This window comes from Psammomys obesus, unplaced genomic scaffold (assembly GCF_907164565.1).
Source record: "Psammomys obesus unplaced genomic scaffold, mPsaObe1.curated_primary_1811, whole genome shotgun sequence".
Taxonomy (NCBI): Eukaryota; Metazoa; Chordata; class Mammalia; order Rodentia; family Muridae; genus Psammomys; species Psammomys obesus.
In genome coordinates this window covers 3,564,883-3,586,803 of record NW_026587216.1, presented here as the reverse complement: position 1 = coordinate 3,586,803, position 21,921 = coordinate 3,564,883, and the positions used below count along the sequence as shown (strand labels likewise).

General features: G+C 41.2%; 1 protein-coding gene across 3 annotated transcripts in view; it reads right to left on the bottom strand.

The window, feature by feature from the left end:
* Slc38a9 (solute carrier family 38 member 9) overlaps positions 1–21,237 on the bottom strand; it is a 79,107-nt gene extending 57,870 nt beyond the window's left edge. For 2 of the 3 annotated variants that reach the window (XM_055603440.1, XM_055603438.1), the window contains exons 1-2: positions 21,139–21,237; positions 11,648–11,787 (exon numbers count right to left, since the gene is read on the bottom strand). In XM_055603440.1, coding sequence (XP_055459415.1) covers positions 11,648–11,757 — 110 coding nt within the window. In that variant the 5' untranslated portion in view covers positions 11,758–11,787; positions 21,139–21,237. The other variant, XM_055603439.1, reaches the window with a different exon arrangement.
* Between the last annotated feature and the right edge of the window lie 684 nt (positions 21,238–21,921).

Here is a 21,921-nt window from a genome sequence, read left to right as displayed (position 1 = left end):
ACACACACACACACACACACACACACACACACACACACACACACACAGTGGAGGGGATATCTTGTTTTTAATCTCTATATATGGTACTAAAACTTACTGCCCAGTGTGGCCTTGAACTTCTACTTCACATAACTGCCAATGTACCTATGTACAATGTAGCTTGTTTTTGCTATTTTAGTGTTATCATTCAGAAACTGAAAACCAAAACCCTGAATGTTCTTTAAACATATCGCTGAAGAAAATGAGCCTCTTTATCACCGCCCCTAATTAATTTTTTAAAGATTTATTAATTTTATGCGTATGGGTATTTTGAAGGCCAGAAGAGGGCATCAGTGAGCTGCCAGTGGGTGCTCAAGACTGAACCTGTTCCCTCAGTAAGAACAAGAGCTCTGAACTCCCTCCCCAGGGCCCGTCTTCCTTAATTTTATCCTTCAAAATGCTGGTGCCGCCAGCGCAAACATGTTACCAGGTGGGGCCTGTAAAGAAATGAAATCACGGGCTCCTGCATTAATGGTCCCAAGGCCTTCATAAGAGAGGCTCTGAATAGCATTTAACTTGTTCTAACTCTTCCGCCATGTGAAGACACAGCCCTTACTAGACCTAAGGTTTAAGCCCTGATCTTCAACTTTCCAGCCTCCAGAACTGTGAGAAAGCAAATGTACTCTCTGCATGAATTACATAGTGTGATAGATGCACAAAACAGGTGGATGCTTAAGAGGCCATTTCTTCTGCACACAAAGCTTTAGAAACCATCGTGATCCCAAGGGAGGGAAGATGCATTAATGGGCAAAGCACTCACTGCCATGAGCATGAGGACCTGGGTGTGGCTCGCAGCACCCATGTAAAAAGTCATGCATGGTGCCACAAGCCTGTCACCTCCATGCTAAGAGCAGAGGCAGATCCCGAAAACTCACTGGCTTCAGGTCCTGTGAGATAGCCTGTCTCCAAAAAAGAAAAAAAAAAAAGTGAAGAGAGACAGGAAGACACTGATGTAGACCATTAGCCTCTAACTGAGCGGTTACCTGAACATATGCAAATACCTATACACGTACAGCACACAAACCCGCACACACGCACCATCATGATTCTCAAGAAAGAAAGATGAACTTCAATAACCACTGCCAACACTCTACACCAACTGGCCATCTAGGTGTTGATGGCTTGCTGTGTTTTCAACTCAGATGTCCAATATTACGGCAGCTTAACCAAGAGACCATGGCTACGTGTGGCATACTGTCCTCCAAGATTGGCCCATGCTAAAGTCCAGGATGACACTCTGCTTGTCACAGGGTGACAGTGAACTTTTATCACACCGTGGCCTGGCAAGACAGTTCCTCATGATGATGCACAACCAGAACATTGTTCTGTTGCTACCTCGTAGCTGTAACTTTGCTACTATGAATCACAATGTACGTATTTTAAATGTAGGCTATCTGATATGTGACCCCTGTGAAAGGGTCACTCGACCAGTGGGTTGAGAAACACTGATATACAGCAAAGTTTTCTAGGCAAATTACAAGACATTTTAGGAAAAGAAAACAAATAGTGATTTTTTTATTTTTATTTTTTTGGTTTGTTGAGACAGGGTTTCTCTATATAGCCTTGGCTGGCCTCATACTCACAGAGATCCACCTGTGTCTGCCTCCCGAGTGCTGGCACTGAAGGCGTGTGCCACCACCGTTGGCTGATAAAATAAGATTTAAAAGAAGGTATACTGAAATAGGGAGTTTCACACATGCCTTGTAGGAGTACAAACTGGTATAATCCTTCGAGAAGGCAATTTTTCCTTGTGGTACTAAGATCCTACATTGTATGAATATGTCTTACTTTGATAACTGTACTGAGACTCTCTTAGGAGGTCAAAAATATGATATAGAATCATGTAGACACTCCTTATCACAGCACTATTTAAATTAATTAAAACTGCCAACGAGTTGAGTGGTGGTGCATGCCTGTAATCCCAGCACTTGGGAGGCAGAGGCAGGGGGATCTCTGTGAGTTTGAGGCTGGCCTGATCTACTGAGTGAGTTCCAGGACAGCCAGGGCTACACACAAAAACCCTATTTTGAAATGCTCCCCTCTCCAAAAAAAAAAAAAAAAACCTGCCAAAAAGAGCAAGTGAAATGGCTTAGCCAGGTAGAGTACTTGCTATGCAAGTGTAGTAACCCGAGTTCAATCCTTTGGACCCACATAAAGATGGAAAAAAGGACAACCGACACAAAACTGTCCTCTAATTTCCATACACACAGCACTGCAGGCGCACCCATGCACACAATAATAGTTATGACTAAAAACTGTGAACAGTTTAAAACAAAATGTGACAGCTTAGATTTTAAGACAGTATTCAGAAAAAACTCCCAATATGATTTCTTTTTTTTGTGATTGCAGAGCTTTATTTTCAGTACTGGGTGGAACTCAGCATCTCACACACGCTTGGCATACGCTTCACCAGCCGTCAGAGACCCTGAGGACAGTCTACTCTGACTGTATAGCTAACCGTTTTTAACCCGGCACTTCACATATCAATTTTTGCCTCAGTTTCTGTCCCCAGGGTTCATAACAGCCAAAATCCTTTTAAAAGCAATTATTTAGTTTGACTTTATGCACATCAGTATTTGTATGTATGTACCCATGGGCAGCCTACCTGTGCCTGGTACTCGTGGCCATCAGAAGGGGGCACTGGATCCCCTGGAACTGAAATTATGGGTGGTTGTGAGCCACCGCATGGGTGCTGGGAACTGAACTTGGGTCCTGTACAGGAGCAGTAAGTGCCCTGAACAGCTGAGCCATCCCTCTAGGCCAACAGTTAAAGCTGTGGATTACCTTGTTAAAAGAGTCTAGGTTTGGGGCTGGAGAAATGGCTCATCAGTTAAGAGCACTGGCTGCTCTTCCAGAGGATCCAGGTTCAATTCTCAGCACCTCATGGTGACTCACAACCATATGCAACTTTATTTCCAGAGGATGTGACCACCTCATCTTGCTTCCACAGCTATCAGGCACAGACATGGCCCCACAAACGTACATGCAGCTAAAACACTCATTAAAAGAAATCTCTTAAAAAAATCTTTAGATTTGCTTTCATGGTTTGAACTTTAGGGAGAAGCTAAAGACTGCTAAAGGAGCAATGTTAATGTGAGTGTGTATGTGAGTGTGTGTATGTTAGTATGTATACGTGTGAGTGTGAGTATGTATGTGTGAGTATGTGTATGTGTGAGTGTATGTGTGTGTTGTGATGGAGACTGAACTAGGGCAAGAGTCTTCAAGTGAGCTGTATCTCCAGTCCTGAAATATTTTTACTAGAAACAAGTAAATATTTTTATTAGAAACAAGAAACAATTAAAGTCAGTAGCTTCCACCTCCCCCCCCCCTTAACTTCTCCAGAAACAAAGCAGAAGGTAATCTGCATGGGTCCTATCAGTGTGAAGTACCCGGGCTGCTTACACCAGAGTCCCTGGAGCAGCTTTTGCTAGATCAGGGACCAGCAGCACATAGTCCAGGAGAAAAAATTTAGGCCCATTGCCTGTTTCCATTAATAAAAGTGGAGTTAAGCATAGCAAGTCTCATGCAATTATGGAGTGTCTGTGCTACCTTCTACTCTAAAATGGCAAAGGTGAGGCCATATGCTCACACAGCTAGAAATATAGAAGTAAAGTTACCTAGCCCTTGCCCGAAGCATGTATGGTCCCCTCAGGGACTTAGAACCGGAGCAGTTTCCTGCATGTCACTATTTGATTTATGTCAGGGAGCACCGACGCAGGTATTTCCTTAGGGCCTCACTCAGTCCAAACCCTCACAGCTTGCGCAGAGGAGGCAACAGTATAGCGCCCATCCCACACCATCCTCAACCTGTGGGTCGCGACCCCTTTGGAGGCCACATATCAGGTACCTGGCATACCAGACATTTACATTATTATTCCTAACAGTAGCAAAATTACAATTATGAAGTAGCAACAAAATAATTTTATGGTTGAGTGTCACCACAACATGAGGAACTATATTAAAGGGTCCCAGCATTAAAAAGGTTGAGAACCACTGCCCCAGCCCTTAGCAATATAAGTGGCATCAGCCTGAGCAGTAAGAAGGCTGTGACTCCACAGGGTTCTTGGCAATGCTGGTTCAGAATGGGTTTAACCACTACTTTCCTACTGAAAAATACGTTTGAAGATACACACTTATTTTAAAAAATATTTTTAACCATTGCATCATCATGTTTAATTTTAATTTTTTGCTAGAGGGAAGCATTGTATGTGCAAAGCATCTGGTACACAGTAGGAGCTTAATGTTTGATGGCGAAAGAAAGGAAAATGAGAAAGAAAAGGACAAAAAATGCAAGAGAGGAAAATAGAAAAAAGGAAGGCAGGGAAGAACAGAAAGAGAGAGAAAAAATGCAGACAAACAACTAAGGAAAAACTCACGGAAGCCATATTACTATGTGATTTAAATTCCAATTACCAATAAGCACGCACATGATTTTATCTAAAAGCATCACAGAAAAGGCAGCTGGGGGCGGTTTAGTAATGTTTGCTTCTGTGTGATGGGATTGTATTTCCTTATGCTTCCAAGTTTCATTCTAGAGACCCTTTTTATGATCTTCCTCCCAAACTTTTCCTAATTAGAAAGCAAGCAAGCAAACAAACAAACAAAAACAGAATGAGCAAGAGGAGGAGGGAGTGGAGAAAGGAAGAAAATGAACATCATCCTATAGAAGCACAGGTGACTTAAACAAAAATTTCAAGAAGGCCAGCTTATTGCTTTATATCTTGTTTGTATCTAAATTATAAGTATGCTGTGTTTTTATTTTGTTCTTATCAGGAAAGCATTATATTGTAGATAATTAAACAGTATTGAAAAAATAATTGCGGACATGCTGGGGATAGTGCTCAGTAGCACAGCATTTGCTTAGCACATATCAGGCTCTGGGTTCAATCCCAGCACTGCAAAACTAACAAAATGAATAATGGGAATAAGCACTGGGAACATTTTGGTGCACGTCTGAGAAACAGGCATGAACTTTAGAACTTTCATTTTGCTTCCTCTTGCACGTTACATAAAACAGAGTAACAATTACATATAGTATAATTTTCTGTCTAATTTTTCTTTGTTTGGTGTTGTCAGACAGGTCTCCTGTAGACCAGACTAGTCTAGAATTCACAATCCTTGCCTCTTAGCTCCCAAGTGTTGGGATTGCAGGCTTGTGCCACCATGCTGGGCATCTGTGTAGCTTCTTTGGACAACATTGTTTAATGTATATGAGATTCATCAGCACTCCCCAGACATGGGCCTGTCTCCAGATCCCCAGGGGTGACATTACAAGCATATGTCACTGCACCAAGTGCTTTATGTGGCTTCTGGGGATTAAACTCAGGTTCTTATGCTCGTAAGGCGGGGACTTTACAGTAGACGAGGCTAGCTTCCTAAGACCCCGGGCCCATTTTATGTGCACCATTAGCAGTTGGCTTGAACACTGATGAGAGCAATCTTGACACTCTTGTTATCACTACGAGCTTCAAGCTTTCGTGGTGCTTTTGTGCCATTGCCACAAATCCCTTCTGATTGTACTTGAGTTAACAATGAGCAGACAAAGGTTGTACCTTAACTCCTCATACCTTTTTTCCTGCTCAACAAAACTTTGAAAGTACAATGAAATGCAACAAACTTTCCAAAAAGTGGGAAAAACAAAACAAAAACAAACAGATCTAACTCAGGTAAGCAGATAGTTAAGGGGATAATTTAAAAAAGATATCTAGAAGAGAGAGAAAGAAAAAACATTGAAACAAAGAATTTGAGAGAATAAAAGAATTCTAAGGAGACTAGAAAAAAAATCTTAATCTAACAAAGTAACAAAGTCACATATAAATTTAAGGTCCTTCTAACACTAAAAACCAAGATTTTTTTCTTGAAGCATTTAGCAAATATATAGTTATTTGAGGGGGAAAAAAATAACATGAGAAGGTGGAAAAGTACAGAGGTAACCGGACCAAGGAGGGGAAAAAGGAGGCAGAAGGGCAAGGAGTGGAGGAAGAACAGGAAAGAGATGGATTTGATGAAGGTAGTAATACAATTTGTATGTTCACCACAGCACAATGTTACCAGAAATAATCCAGGTCCCATCCATCTATTTATGATTGACTGGTGGCAAGCTCTTCATCATGTAATTCACAGTAGCTTAGCTAACTAGCCCTCCTGGTATAATCAATTTCTCTCTTTCTCCTTATCCCCTTCCTCTTTTTAGGGAGTTTAAGATCAACTCTAGGGCTGTGAGCATGCTAAGAACACTGTCTACCACAGCCCAAATTCTTCTTGGTTTTGTTGTCTCTATAATCCCAAACTGTAAAATCATCAAGAGCTAAGTAATCACTGCCAATCACTGCCATAAGCCAACATCTACTAAAGTCTTTACCTCGCCTTAGGAAACTGCTTTAGTCTTTTTCTGTCCTAGGGCCCCAAATACCCACCTATCAATTTAGGCTGATCTATGGTGACACCATTTGTGGCAGGTGAAATAAACAGACTGGAAGATACTCTAAAAAGCAGGGTGCCAGAACGTACCTTACATGCTCAAAGGGCATGAGGAATGGTCTGTATTTGAAATATCCAATCCTACCCTAGTGGCTTATCAGAGCATTACCTATGTTATCAGTTAGCAAAAGCTTGATCCTTTAGGGTGGATTTGGTATTTTGAGAATTTTTGGTATTGAAATAAAGACAGCCATGTAAACTATCCAATGATTTTCCATTCTAATACCAAGTGGACAAGAGAGTCTTACAAGAATGTAATAGCTAAGTGCTGATAAATAATCTGTAGGAGAAAAGTATGTGTACAAAGCTTTCTTAGGGTGTTGAAGCCCGAGTGAGCTACTGCCTTAGGTAACCATGGGCCTACAAATAATGATGTGAAAACCCTGAACTCTGGGAAAAGGAGAAGAAAAAACAAAGAAAGACCCAGAAGGGGTAAAGCTAAAAACCAAACCAACTCATAGCATAGTGCATGCCTAGCATATACAAGGACCTGGAAATTTTTTTCCAGTGCTGGAAAAAACTTAAATATCAATAATTTCATAACTCTGTAGGCTGGCTGGGATGGTCAAGTTCCCCAGGGCATAGACACAAAGCAGAAGAAAAATATGAAGCAATCCTGAACACCAGCTCCATCAGTAGTCTGCTAAAGCCTGAGAAAAGCCTGTTAATTCCAAATAGAATGTATCAAATAGAACACAGGAGACTTCTAGACTTTCTGCCCTTCCATTACATTTGTATTATTCATTCTACCCGGAAACAGGTTAAAAAAAAAAAAAGCGTAGGAAGGAGGCATGATGAAGAAAAACACATCTTCCTTTTTTCTAAAAGTACTTTAAAGATCCAAATGCCTATGGCATGTATCTTATAATATCAAAACCCTTCCTCTACTGGATTTAGACTCTAGAACACCAAAATGATAAGCATGCAAGCCTTCAGTCTATAGCAGTCAAAAAAAAAAAAAAATTCTTCTAATGAATCAATTTAGGATTTGACTGCCACCTACTTGGAGAGACAAAAATAACACAAGCTAATTGCAGGATATGTAATATTCAAACATGTTTTTTGTTTTTTGTTTTTTTCCCTATCATCCTAGAGCCAGACTGTTTCCCAAATGTAAGATGATTCTTGGCACCACAATCACGAATGCTAACTAGCTGGTATGTGTGGCAATGTAAATCAGAAAAGTATAAACACCTTAAAGTTTCACAAATATGAGATGAGGTTAGATGAACTCGGGTGTGGAAAGGTGAGCGGACTGTTAAGGAACATCAAATTAAACTACATACATGGTACAAGGATGGCACCAGAGTTGGGCAACTTGAAGAGCTGCAGCTTGGTTAAGAGCTGTCTAAGTTGTATCTTCTATCTGCAGACACTGTGTGTCTGGGTTTCATTTACATGTAAGGGAGGGAAGGTATCTCTGCAGAAACAATGTCTCCTACTACTCACACATTTTTTTCCATCGAAAAGTTTCTGCTCTCTCAAAGAGAAACTATCCCCCAAGCAGAAGCAAGGAGGACTGCGGAATTACAAGTGGTTGCTTTCCTTCATACGTGCTTACCAGTTACGCCAGGATTGAAAATAGCGGATTCCTTCGTTTGACAAGTTTCATTATAGAAAATGTATTTCCATTTAATCTACCCTGTTAGCTTAAAATTTCAAGGAACTGAACTCCTGTCAACTTATCGTAATAGAATGCGCTTTAATGACCTACCCTGTTGTCACAGTGCTCAATTATTTAGCACAGAACTTAGAAGTTTCAAGAAAACTCTTAAGCACTGGGTCAGCATTTATTACCGCTTACACTCGCTAATACTGGAATATACCAGTGAGAATCACAAGATCAGTTTCTCTTCTGATAGCCAGTATTAATGACCATGATCAATTTCTCGTGTGATAAATTTTACACTATCAGCTTTAGCTACGAGAAAAACTGAAAAGTCAAGTATCTGAAAAAATGGTTAACAACATTAGAAGGATCAGCTCACCGTAATTTTATCATCTGGGCTGGAGATGGCGGCAGGTCTTAAAACTAGACCAACTTTCTGCTGGTAGAGTGGTGGTTGGACAGGTGTTAAGTGTCTACTAACACTATTTACCAAACTACCTAACCTCAGCTGCTCAGTTCCTCTCAGCCATCTAATTCTTCCCCCAGACTCCACTTATGCATGCTCTATTGCCTATAATGTAGTGATTGATTTTTATATAAATGGTGGCATGCTATAGATACTGATCTGCATTTCAGTTTTTTCTTTTCTCAAAATAAGTTTAAGATTTGTCCATTGTGATATATTATAAAGCCACCTCCTTTACATTAGAGGAGTAATATTCCATCCTATGAATATGTTATAATTTAGTTTGTCAGTCCTGGAAGAAAAGACACTTTAGTTGCTTTCAGTATTAGCAATGTATACAATCCCCACAGGCCTATTTTGACACTGTGAGTCAGCGTGTGTAGCAGGGGAATTGCCGTTACAACAGAACCTTCAGCGCTGGCTGCTGGTAGTTGGGTGCAGGACCGCACTACATTTACGTGTTACGGTTTTTTCGTGTGGGTGCCCATTTGGGTGGGTGTACCCAAATGTGTGTGTGCGTATGTAAGCACAAGTAAGAAAAGGCCGGAGGTCAACGCCAGGTGCCCACTTCGATTGCTTCCCGTTTATCATTCATTTGCTCGTTCATTCGTTTAGTGAGATGGTCTCTCACTGAACCTGCAGCTCACCAGTTTGCCCAGGCTAACTACCAATGATCTCCAGAAGCCACCTTTCCCTGCCTTGCCAGTATAGTGGCTACAGGTATGTACCATAGTTCCTGGGTCTTACATGGCTGCTGGGGCCCAAAGTCAGGCAGATGTTCAAGTGTGTGAGACGAACGCTTTACTGTCAGAGCCTCTCCCTTGAATTTAATCCCCCTGGATTAAAATGAAAAGCATAATCTTTCTTCTCTCTGCCTGGTGTAGAATATGACTCTTTATGTCATGTCTTACTGATACACACTTTGGTAATATGTGCACGTAAACACTTCTAAATGCGGACACCTCATAATCTTTAACACATAGTGTCTTAATCACTGTTGGCCGGGTGGTAGTGTGGTAGCTATTCTGGTGGTGTGCTGACAAATAACTGCCATTCCTGGCCATTTCAGTCAAACCACTGAAGAGCCATTTGAGGAAGAAACGGGAATCATATGTGAGAAGACTTCTGATGACACCATCTGGTAAGACCAGGACAGTACAAGCATGAAATCCTGCAAGCTTCCGAAGAAAGTCAAAGAATGCTGCATCAGCAAAGTGACTGACTCTCTGGCAAGAGAACAATTCTGCAGGAGGGACACACAACCTGTCTGATGGCTAAATCAAAAAGTGAACCAGAAGAATCAGGTTTTCTAACTGTGAGGTGCTAATCATATCTTAACTAATGCATTGTGCTTATAAGATCAATTTTATAGGGACGTAAGAGATAAATGAGAAAATAACAAATATGGTCAAGAGTTCTTTCAGTGAATACAAAGAAAAAAATCCCAAGTCTATTTTTTTACATATATAATACACATAGACACACTGTGTGTGTGTTGTGTACGTGTGTGTGCACGTGTGTATTGTGTCAAATTTTTCGAAATGATCTGTTTGTGTATGGGTGCTTTGTCTGCAAGAACGTCTGTGCACCATGACTAGTGTTGATGGAGGCCAGAAGAAGGCATCAGATCTCCTAGTACTAAAATTATAGATGTGAGTGCTAGGAATAAAATCCAGGTCCTCTGGAACAACAGTCAGTGCTCTTAACCACTGAGCTATCTTTCCAGGCCCTCTTTGTGTATTTCTACTTACTTTATTATCTGTCTATGTCCATCTTTCCATCCATCCATTCATCCATCCATCTAGCTATCATTCAAGATAGGGTCTCACTATATAGCCTAGGCTGTCCTGGAACTCACTCTGTAGACCAGACTAGCCTCAAACTCACAAAGATCTGTGAGCCTGTCTCTACCTCGCAAGCGTTGGGATTAAAAGCATGTGCCACTATGCCCAGCTTTGTATATTTTAAATGCAATATTGTATACTTCATTCATTTATTTATTTAGTGTGTGTGAACACTCAAGTTCTAGTGTGCAGAAAACTTGCACTGGTTAAGTTCTCTCCCTCTCTCATGTGAATCCTGAGGATTTAACTCAAGTGTCGAGTGCCTCTTCCTGCTGAGCCATTCTGCCAGTGCCTTTGTTTTTGTTAGCAGGTTAGTTTTAAATAGACAAGGTATCACTGAGCAGTCCAGGCTGGCCTCAATCTCACAACCCTCCTGCCTCTGCCTCGAGTGCTAACGGTAGCATCATTTTCAGTCTTATTTTTGCTTATTTGTAATTTGCCTATTGTAAATAAGCACTTTGTATGTGTGCCCACAGTTATGCACATGCACTGAGGCCAGAGGAGGGAAACTTTTGTCCTCTGCCTTATTTCTATGAAACAGGGTCTCTTTCTTAATCTGGAACTCATGTTTTTTATTATGCTGGCAGCCAGCAAGTCATGGTGATCCTCCTGTCCTTTACCTGCTACATCCCTCCCTGGAGTTAAAGGTGTGCATGGGCTTACATCTGGCTTATGTGGTTGCTGGCATGCAACCTTGGGGCCTTGTGTTTGCACAGCAAGCATCTTACTCAGAGCAGCATCTTTCCATCCAGTAACTACATTATTGAACTCACTCACGGTTACATTTTTGTTTTTTAGGAGCTTCTCCTAAGGGTTCCAGTTATAAACTAAATGATTACTTAACTCAAATTATTTAAACTTATCAGCTGGTGTTTACATTCAATGAAGGCAAAGACTATTTCTTTTTTAGCTTTAGCTTCAGATTATTTTGCATGAAGTGAGTAATCAACACACATTTGAGTCAATTACATAAATGTATGTTAGTTGATAAAACACAACCCTTTCCTTGACAGACGTGTTGAGTTTAGTTCAAAACACAAAAATATGTTAAGAAACAGTATTCATATCACCATAAACACATACATCATAGTATAAATCCTGTGAGAAAAATGGGCATTTCATTATCCATCCTTTCATCTTTTTGGCTGTAATTTATTATACGTTAATTGTTAGAAGTTTAATTATGAAATAAATGCATTAAGACCTTACCTTTTAGATCTTAGATCTGATGAATCAAACTGGATATTCATAGGTCCAGGATTTACTTCATCTTCTATCTCAGGGATAAGATGCCTAGAATCACTATCCACATTTGCCATTTTTCTCAGATTCCAGGCACTGAGAAAGTCCTATGTAAACCAGAAAGAAGTAATTTAGTTTAACCTTTAAAGCATTTTATTATTTTTAGTATATTTGCATGCAAAAGAAATAGTATGGAACTTTGATGAAGGTATCATTTTTAAAGATGGCCCACTGTTACCCAGGTTGGTCTCCAACTCTTAAGCAAGCTTGGGACTATAGGTACAAAGCCATCATGACTTCAGTGAGGTAAATGATTTACATATTTGTCAGAAATACCAGTAACATGAAACTTTTCTTTCAGCTTAATGAAAAATAAATGAGCCAGGAACATACAGATTCAGTTATCTGGACTCTATACTGAAATAAAATATTTTAAAATATTTAAGTTTTTAGAAAGCTTAAAAAAGAGGGAATGAAACCAGATAAGTTGGCAGCAAGGAAAAGAATCACTGAAATGGCTTCAGGCTGCTTTATCAGAATTGGAGCCGTTATCTTCAAAGCCTCAAGGCTTAGGGAGATAGACAGAGACCAAGGTCCACCTAAAGTAAAACTTTAAGAGTTTATCCTCAGAATAGAGTACAGGAAGTAAATAGGCCTCAGTCTCTCACAAGGAAATAAAGTTTCTCTAACACCATGGCTATTACATAGGTGGCATGAAGAAAAATCCCTTCGACTCTAGGATGTTCTGCGGATTTAAGCACGCCTGCTTCTACAGTAATTCTTCCAGCCAAACATCTCTTCTGAATGCACACTTGCATATCCAACTAGCTAGTCAGCTCTTTATCTGGATATAATTATACCACTCAAACTTAGCATGTGCCAAACTTGATTTTCTTCCTCAAAAAACATATGCATACTGTTTTCCTGACTTCAATTAGTGGAATCTTTGTCCTTCTAATTGTTCTGGTCAAAATTCTTGGAATCATCAGTGACTTCTGTTCTTACACTCAGTTTCTAACCCATTAGCACATTGTATTGTCTTTTCCTTCCCAGAGATCCAGAGCCACACCATCACTTTACCGTTACAATGGTTTTCTTTTTATGAGAACATACTGTTTTTATTATTACTCATATATATGAGATTTTACTTTAAAATCTCACACCATATACTCTCATCCTTAGGTACTTTAACAGAAACTGTTGAAAATAGGACTTTGGGGAGGTTAACGGTAGATTATTGTTTTCCTCATCTATTGGATCAGAATTTTTATTATTTTAGAAGTCTGGGAATCTCTCACAGGCATCATAATATAAACCAAATGTTACTATACTGATATACTCTAGAAGAGCTCATTTACTGAAATATGTTTTGTTTCGCTCACTCTGTTTTCATTGAAAAATCATGACCTATACAATTAAAATTATCTAAAAGCACAGACTATATTTTAGTAAAAACAGCATATGGAATCTAAAACAATTTTCAGGTCAGAAAAGATTGTAAAGGACTCAGCTACATCTTGGTCTTCAATGAGGGCCCCCAAACAATATTTAATGAACATAATAAAGAATTACAACAGCTGAGTGGCGCTCCTTGCTACTACCCCTGCCCTACAGTCTGTTCTACAATAAAGGGCACAAAAAGAGACGTAGAACAGCGCAACATAAAAATAACTTGACAGCATCCAATTAGTTGGTACAACTTGGAGGAGGATTGTGTAGTGATCCACAAATGGCAGAGATCAGCAATACTGCTAAACATCTTGTAACACATGAGACAACTTCCCCAAAAAATTATCTGGGCAAAATCGAATCCCTTCTGCCACAGAGAAGGCACGATAAGAGGTTGTAACTGGAAAGACGGGAGATCTCACCTGGTAATGACAGCATTCAACTTCTTCCATCTAATTCTAGCTACAGGGATATCTGCTCTATAGCACTCGTTCTCTCTCTCTCATCCCTTTCTCTGTGTGTCTGTGTTTAATACACTTTTCTGTATGTATATTTCACCATAAAATACAGAGAACTACATAAAATGCACTAACTGTGAGTTGTAAAAGCGACTGTACTTATTCTTACTCTGTACGTTACTGTTGGTATTGCTCTTCTACACAGAAGGATGAAAGGCACAAGGGACCAGTCATGGAGTGTCAGAACCGAGGAATCCAAGTCTCAGCTGATACTCCTTACCACAGTGCTCTGCTGTTTGTCCTGCTCTATCATGTCCCACTTCCAGTAGCCTTCACCTTCTATTGCATGTTACTGTGGCACAAGCGAGCATTGTCGCATTGTTCACGCTTTGTTTAATGGACTCTTCCGTTAACTTTTCCAATGTATTCTTTCCCTGCTCCCCCCATCTCCATCCTTCCACCTCCCTCTTTTTAGTGATGGGTACAGGACAAACGGATGCTAGGTCAGTGCTCTACCCTGGGCCACACCCTAGCCAAACTTATCCTGATTTTCTAGCCATAAGACTAATGCAAGGACAGAAAGCAGATAAGGTTTTGTATCAGAAATCAGTATCTGCCATTCACCTATGTAATTTAGCACTATCCGTTTAACCTCCATACCTGCAAAATCCAAACAATAACACTCACCTCACCAGTTTATATATGGGTTAAAAAGAGTGGTGAATACAATAGAATTCTGTACTGAGAAATGTTTAGATGTATTATCATTCTCCTCAATAAACAAATAAGAATATTTTAATGCCACCTTTTAAACTTCTCCCTTTTAAATGAAGACTTCATTAATGGTAAACATATAGGCAATTGCCATCAACATGCCACTATGTGACACAGATGCCAGAAACAAGTTCTGTTCCCCAAATATGTTCATTTTCTCTTCTCTGTTCTTTTCCCTTTCATTTCCCTCTTTGGTTCTGCTTTTCTGCCCAACGGATAAGCCAGCTAAGTCCTTATTGGTACTATGAAAGACAAACAAATGCTAAAGAAACACACTAAACAGTATCTTGTAAGAGTAACATTTCAAAGAGACTGGAAGGGAAAGACAAACGTAGCCCAAAGGCTGAGTACTTACACAGTAAGTGACAGAGCCCAGCCCTACAAAAAGAGGAAAAAAGTATAACCCAAACTAATACCATCCCCAAATAAATATTTTGTTTCCACACGCTATATGGATTAGAAGGGCAGGAATTACTAAGATAGCCAAAATATAAATGAGGAACCCTGAACACATTCGTTCAACAAGTGCTTACTGAGTTCTACGATGGGAATATGTATTGAGAAAAATAGAAAATTAAGCCACACTTCCTACCATCAGTAAATTTTAAAATATGATCTATAAAGCAGAGAGACGTAATCTCCCCTAAATCTCTCAAGTGTTAAGCCCAGTAGCATACAGATGCAATGCTAGTTTTCAGTTCATTATTTCAATTTTAGTTCAACTCTATACCAATCACTGGCCCTAGTTTCCAAATCAGCTTAGAAAGAGATCAGTGAAAGACTCATTCCAAGTTATAACCTAGGCAATCGGAATAGCTTCAATAACCGTGGATGTGCAAAAACAAAACAAACAAGGTTTATCCGAGGTTCAAAAGTTTTTTTTCAATTGACTCTTTGAAACAGAATCATATAGCACACGTAGACTTCTGAATGTGAAGCAAAGGAGCATTTTTTTTTTTTTTTTTTTTGTAGTTGTTCTCAACCTTCCTAATGCTGTGACCCTTTAATACAGTTCCTCATGTTGTGGTGACCCCCAACCATAAAAAGATTTTGTGGTTATTTCTTAACTGTAATTTTACTACTGTTATGAGTTGTAATGTAAATATCTGATATGCAGGATATCCGGTTGCGATGCACAGGTTGCGAACCACCCGCCGCTTGAATGTGAAGTATATATTGCTTGAAGGCAAGTGCTACTGGAATCCCTTTAAAATGGGAGCAACTATGATAACGTTCATTTCACTAACATAGTTGAAAAGCTAAAATAGAAGTTTGACCTTTCAATTTGTTTATTTTGTGGCAAGGTTTTACTCTGTAGCACTGTTGGTCTCAAATTTGCAAAGCCTCCCCCAGCATGATCAAACTGGGCTCCACTGCTTCCTTGACATAATAAAACAAGTCAGTTCACTTGCTTGCCTTAAGTTTTCTTTAATTTATTTATTTATATTGTATGTACATTGGTGTTTTTGCCTGCATGTGGGAGGGAATTGGATCTCCTGGAACAGGGAGACACATGGTTGTGAGCTGCCATGTGGGTGCTGTGAATTGAACCCAGGTCCTCTGGAAGAGCAGCCAGTCCTCTTAACCACTGAGCCATCTCTCTAGCTCCTTGCCTTAACTTTTAAGGCAAAAAGCTAAGCTTCTAGGGCAAAACAGACAAAAGTTAAGGAGATTAAGGAGGCCCTTGGTCCCAGGGTTCAGTTAAACTCTCTCACCTAGGAGTCAAAGATTCCAGAAAAATTAAGAAAATCTGCCATTGGGATGACCCACATAAAGATATTATTTTTATAGAGATATTTCAAATGAGAATAGCAGTGAACCATGCTTAAGGCTGGAGTGTACTTGAATATGGTCTTACTCCTTTTTTGAGGTATAAACGTGTACTTTGCTGGGAATTTCACAAACAAACAAGAATATAACATGTCCTAATATCCCTCGTACAACTTTTCTGACCTATGGTTTTACCTTATCGGCCTGAAATTCTATCCAGTGCATCTCACAGACCACCACTGTATGATCTCATGTACCAAAAGAGGAGAGGGGAATATATATATGTGTGTGTGTGTGTGTGTGTGTGTGTGTGTGTGTGTGCGCACGTTCATATGGGACGTTGCTAAGAGACTTAAGCTCTACATTCCAGGGAAGCTCACACCTCACACACTGGGCATACTGTCTTTTCCCTAAGCACATGCTCCATTAACACTCATGCTTAAATCTAGGTTTAAAATCTTTTCCTAATAGATTTAAAGCTGCTTCACACTGACTCTTCCTAAAATTCTTTTCTGTAGCCTACGTAAGAATCCCACTTCAACTCAGTGGTGGTCTCTGAAGAGAATGCCCCAGGCTACTACAGGTTAGTATGGAACTCTAACTCCCACTCAGTTTAGTTTCTAAACTGAAGGCATGCCTAAATTCAGCGAAAATTAGTCCTTTTGAGTCTCAGAGATTATTCTAACTAGGAACTGAATGCTATTATGAAAGAGGAGAAATTTAGGAAGGTTCTTGGATCTCAGCTGGCCTTACAAAAATGAGGCGGAGATTACGAAAAGATGGAGAGAACGGAAAGAAATTGCCTTCCATCACTTAGCTAGCGAAGCCACAGAGAGGAATGCAATCAGGTCATGCTGGTACCCAGTGCTATTTCCTCCACGTCACAACTGACGCCACCTACTTACAAAGTGAGCACTACCAGGCCGCTGTTTCCGGAACGTAAAAGTGCAGATTTGGGCCAGTTATTGGTTGGAGTCACCCTCAATCTTTGTTCCCTCGTTATCCCTGCACTTCTGGTAGGGAGGGTAATTTTTGGATCCCAGGTTTTGTCGGTGGGTCGTTGTTCCCTTCCTTTGACTAGTCCTGCCTGGCTAAGAGGTGGTCACTTCAGTATTCATCCCCCCAACCCTCACCCCATTAAGGAGTCTCAGCTAAAGCCACACCCATATCCTCCCAGGAACCCATCCTGTTGCAGGCCTCCAGCTTGACAAAGAGGTGTCTCCCCTCAGTTTCCCTTCTTGTTCCCAGCCTTCTTACCTCCTATTCCCGTTTTCCCCACATCCTACCGCTTTCCTTGTTTCCCCCTGATACTAATAATGATACTTTGCTATCCTTACAGACAGGAGCTTAACTTGACTGTTGTCTGGAAGGCTCCACCCAGCAGGGGATCAGGACAAATGCTGGGACTTGCAGCCAAGCAAAGGGGATCCTATGGAAGTGTTGGGGAAAGATGGAAGGGCCTGGAGAGAACAGGAACCCCACAAGAAGACCAACAGAGACAACTAACCCAGTCCCATGGGGGCTTTAGTGATTGAGACATTAACCAAGGAACATGCATTGTCTGGGCTGAGGCCCCCTGCACATGTGTAGCCGAAGGGCAGCTTGGTCTTCATATGGGACCAGCGGAGGGAGAGGTGTGTTTCTAACGTGGACTCTATTGCCTGCTTTTGGATCACTTTCCCTGTCAGGGCTGTCTTGCCTGGCCTCAGGGGATGAAGATATGCTAGTCCTCAGGTGACTTGATGTGCTGGGGAAGGTTGATATGGGGGAGGGGACTTCTACTTTTTGGTAGGAAGGGGAGAGAGGAAGGGGGGAAGAGGAAAGGGAGGACCCTAGGAGGAGAGGTGGGAGGGGGCACCCTTGGGATGTACAAGTAAATTTAAAAAAATGAAATTAACAAATAAAGAAAATAAAGAAAAGAAGAAGACCAAAAATATTCTTCCTCAGATCCCCCCTTGCAGGTTTATCCAAAGGCAACACTGCCCTTGATCACAGATCATAACTTTTCTTAGGTCAGCCCTTGGTATAAACATGTTTTCTGGTTCCCAGTGTTCATCTCCTCCTTGTCTCTTGGGGTATATGGTTGATAGCCCAAGGCTATGTACTTTCTCCACCCAGACTCTTGTAAAGAGTCCCCTTATTAAGCCCTTCTTGTGATAGTTAATCTACATGTGCTGGTCAGTAGTAATGACCATCGTGGCAGAATCACCTGGGATATGGGCCTCTGGACATGCCTGTGGGGTTATCTTGATTAGATTAATTGAAGTGGGGAAACTTGCCTGCTGTGTGTGGGATCTCAAGTTACAGTGATAAAAAAGAGAACTGAGCCACATGCATTCACTGTGCACTGGCTTCCCCGCCATGATGTACTTCACCTGTACTGTGAACTAAAATAAATACTTAATTTCTTAACAACAACAAAAAAAGTGCAAACTTCACTAATTTTAAAAATGGCTTCTTAAGGCCAATAGGAAAAAACATACATTCCATACATACCAACGAAAGAAACATCTGAAATTAGCCCGGGGAATGGAGTTACGAAAGTTATAAACACCTTGGGCTAGTCACTTTCAGGAAGGGCTATTCTGCTAGGTACTAGAAAGGAAAGTATGGCTGATTAAAGTGTGACGATGATTCAAGCTGACTCCAAACCCAGGCAGCAAGGAGCTGGGCTGGCTGTGGTTGTGGCAGCATCGTGGACAAAGACTGGGCTTGCTTACCTGCTTACCTTGCTTACCTGCAGCCTGGTTATGACCTGAAGAGCCCAAGTGTTCTCACACCCTCCTTATAAATAGCCATAAGCAAATCTAGGCTAAGATGCTAGCGCTAATTTGCAGAAAACACTATGGTAAGGTAAATATTTCTATGGACACAAACATCCAAAAAGTTTATGTTCTTTTTTCAGAGGCTAAAATTAGTTATTATCTAATACATTTACATATATCATAAAGTCTAAAATACTTTATATTGAGTTTACTAGGCCATGGCTTCAACTATTCAACTATCTTCCTTCAGTATAACAGACAGTATGGAAGTGAGTGTGCATGGCTGTGTTCAATAACACTTTACAAAAGGAAAATACAGGCAACACAAGGTGAAATCTGGTAAGAGGTTACCTATCTCTGTAATATAAAGCAAGGGGAATCTTGCCTTTTAAAAAAGGTATCCTGGTAGAAGCAGTTATTTTATGTATATGTTTTCTCCATAAATCTGCTATAGTCTACTAACACACTTACCTAAATTCCTTCCCTATTAATAAGTTACCAGTGTGTTAATAGCTAATAGCTATAATTGAACAGTTCTGATGTCACATTTTTCTACTCTAATCAACTAATGCTTCAAAGGGTGTTAAAATCCAGCCGAGTTGGACACAGTGTAGCCTAGAAATCACCAAAGCAATACTATGGCACCAAAGAACCTCTTCTCCAACACCAGCAACGCTAGATTCTCTGATGTTGAGTTTTGGATAAAACAAAACAAAACAAACAAACAAACAAAAAAAAAACAAAACTACTAGCAAATAACTTAAGATTAAGTGTATCATAAAAACGTAGGCCGACTAGAAATTTTTAACCTTTAAATTTGTTCACTTTTCCTTTATAAAAACATTATACTGTTTTCATTTGTAATCCAAGTTAGGAGTACTGCTGTCCTCCATTTACCCCTGTTAAATACTTAAGAATATTATAAAACTGCAATAGAAGAGTTTCACATGTAAAATAGGCTCACACTAAGATTTTGAGGAGAAATCTAAAGCTGATTGTTCTCAAAGCTCTAGTGGGCAAAGTTTGGAAATGGAAGGTAAATTTCATCTCCTTAGAGGCATAAAAACTATGTGGCGTCTTTGTTAATATGGAAGTAGCTGATTTTTCTTGTATGTGTGGTGTGTGTGTGTGTGTGTGTGTGTGTGTGTGTGTGCTCTCGCGCGCGTGCGGAGGCCAGAAGCTGAAGTCAGGTATTTTTCCTCTACCTTACTTACTGAGACACAGTCTCTCACTGGACTTGGAAGCTCACCAATTCCACAGGACTAGGTGGCCAGCAAGCTCCCAGGGTTGAGCTTTACAAAGGTGCTGTGACACAGGTCCTCATGCTTGCAAGGTCAGCACTTCAGAGACCAGCTGTCTCTCCACCTCTGGTTTTCAAGTTTGAGAAAGTCTCACTATTTAGGCATCTAACTAGAAACCATCCCTCCACCTGCTTCACCCCCCTGAGTGATAACAAGGAGTAAGGGATTTCAAGCTTGCCCTGTGTCTATCTGGCACACAGAGTTCTCTTTAATTTGCTAGTGTCACGTGACCTGCTGAACCGTTTCGTTGAAAACAAACAACAAAACCCAAAATAAATAACAAAAACTTTTTTGCATGCCATTTGAAGGCATGGAATAGGAAAACAGAGACGGCACTCAAACCTACTGACCTCAACAATAGATAAGGCACTGACAAAGGATCCTTACAATTAGGTTTTGGACAAGTAAGTGACTGACGATAAGCAGTGTCTCCAACTCGGTAGCTCTTTCCTGATTTGTAAAGCGAGGAGAAAGCATTTGATTAGCTGCCTCACAGCTCGAGTATTCACTGCCACCCACAACTAGAGCTGGGGAAGTGGCTTGGCGGTAGAGAGATTTCATTGCATCCCTCAAGCCCTGGGTTGGTCTCCAGCATCTGTCCAGTGTGGTAGGCACACCAGGGACTTCCACTCTCAATTCCTCTCTCTAGCTCTCTCCTGCAATTATCCCAGGAGTCCTCTCAACCCGGCTCATATAACCTTTCCTATCTTTTCCCAAAGCCTCCAGCAGACTCAGACTTCCTCAGATCCCGTGGACTCCCCGCACTCGACCTACTTGAGGGACGTGCACGACTCGGGAGCAGTGTCCCCAACCCGGGGCTTGGCAGACCCCTCCGTAGTGACAGCCCGTGGCCGCAAGCTCACTCAGCCTTTCTCTCCTCGCCTGGGTTCCCTCTCCGACTGTCCCAAGGTGAGTTTGTCAGGAACGAGATCGTGCTCTACCTCAGCAGGCCAGTCCCTCTACTTCGGAAAACCAGATCAGGAGGTGAAGACCTCTTCGCAGACCTCTCAGTTAGCAGCTGCCGAGCGACTTGTCCCCAAAACAGGAAGTGGCAACGGCTTAGGCCGCGGGGGCTGGCGGGGGATGAAGTCCTAGGTGCGCCCAGCCCGCCGTCGCTGTCAGAGGGCCGTCACCGGGAACTACAACTCCCAGAGGGCTGTGCAATAGCCAGCCATGCTCCCTCCGAATGCCGCCGGCTCTCGAGGCTGGGTGTCTGAGCAGGTCCTCGAAACTTTAGCTAGTGGCGTCCTCGGCCGGAAGAGAGAAAAAGAAGCGGTTCTCTTGCGGAGTTTTACAGCATCACAGGCCACGTGTGAAAAGGTTGATGTGGCTGACGCCCCTGGTGACTTTTTTCTCAGGCTTTCCTGTAGTCAAGCGCTTGGACGCTGTGGATACGGAGGGCAGCTGGAGAGGGGTGGGGTTGCGGGGGTCGGTAGTGGGAGCTGTTTGCATTGAGTTCTCCCTGTTTTGTTTTGTTTTTTTTCTTTTTGGGAGGGGTTTGTTTGTTTTTTCGAGGCAGGGTTTCTCTGCACCGCCTTGGCTGATCCGGAACTCACTTTGTAGAACAGGCTGGCCTCGAACTCATAGATCACCTGCTTCAGCCTCCCCAGTGATGAAATTAAAAAGACCTACCGCACCACCGCCCGGCCTCTGTTGTTTTTTTGTTTTATTTATTTATTTATTTATTTATTTATTTATTTATTTATTTATTTATTTATTTATTT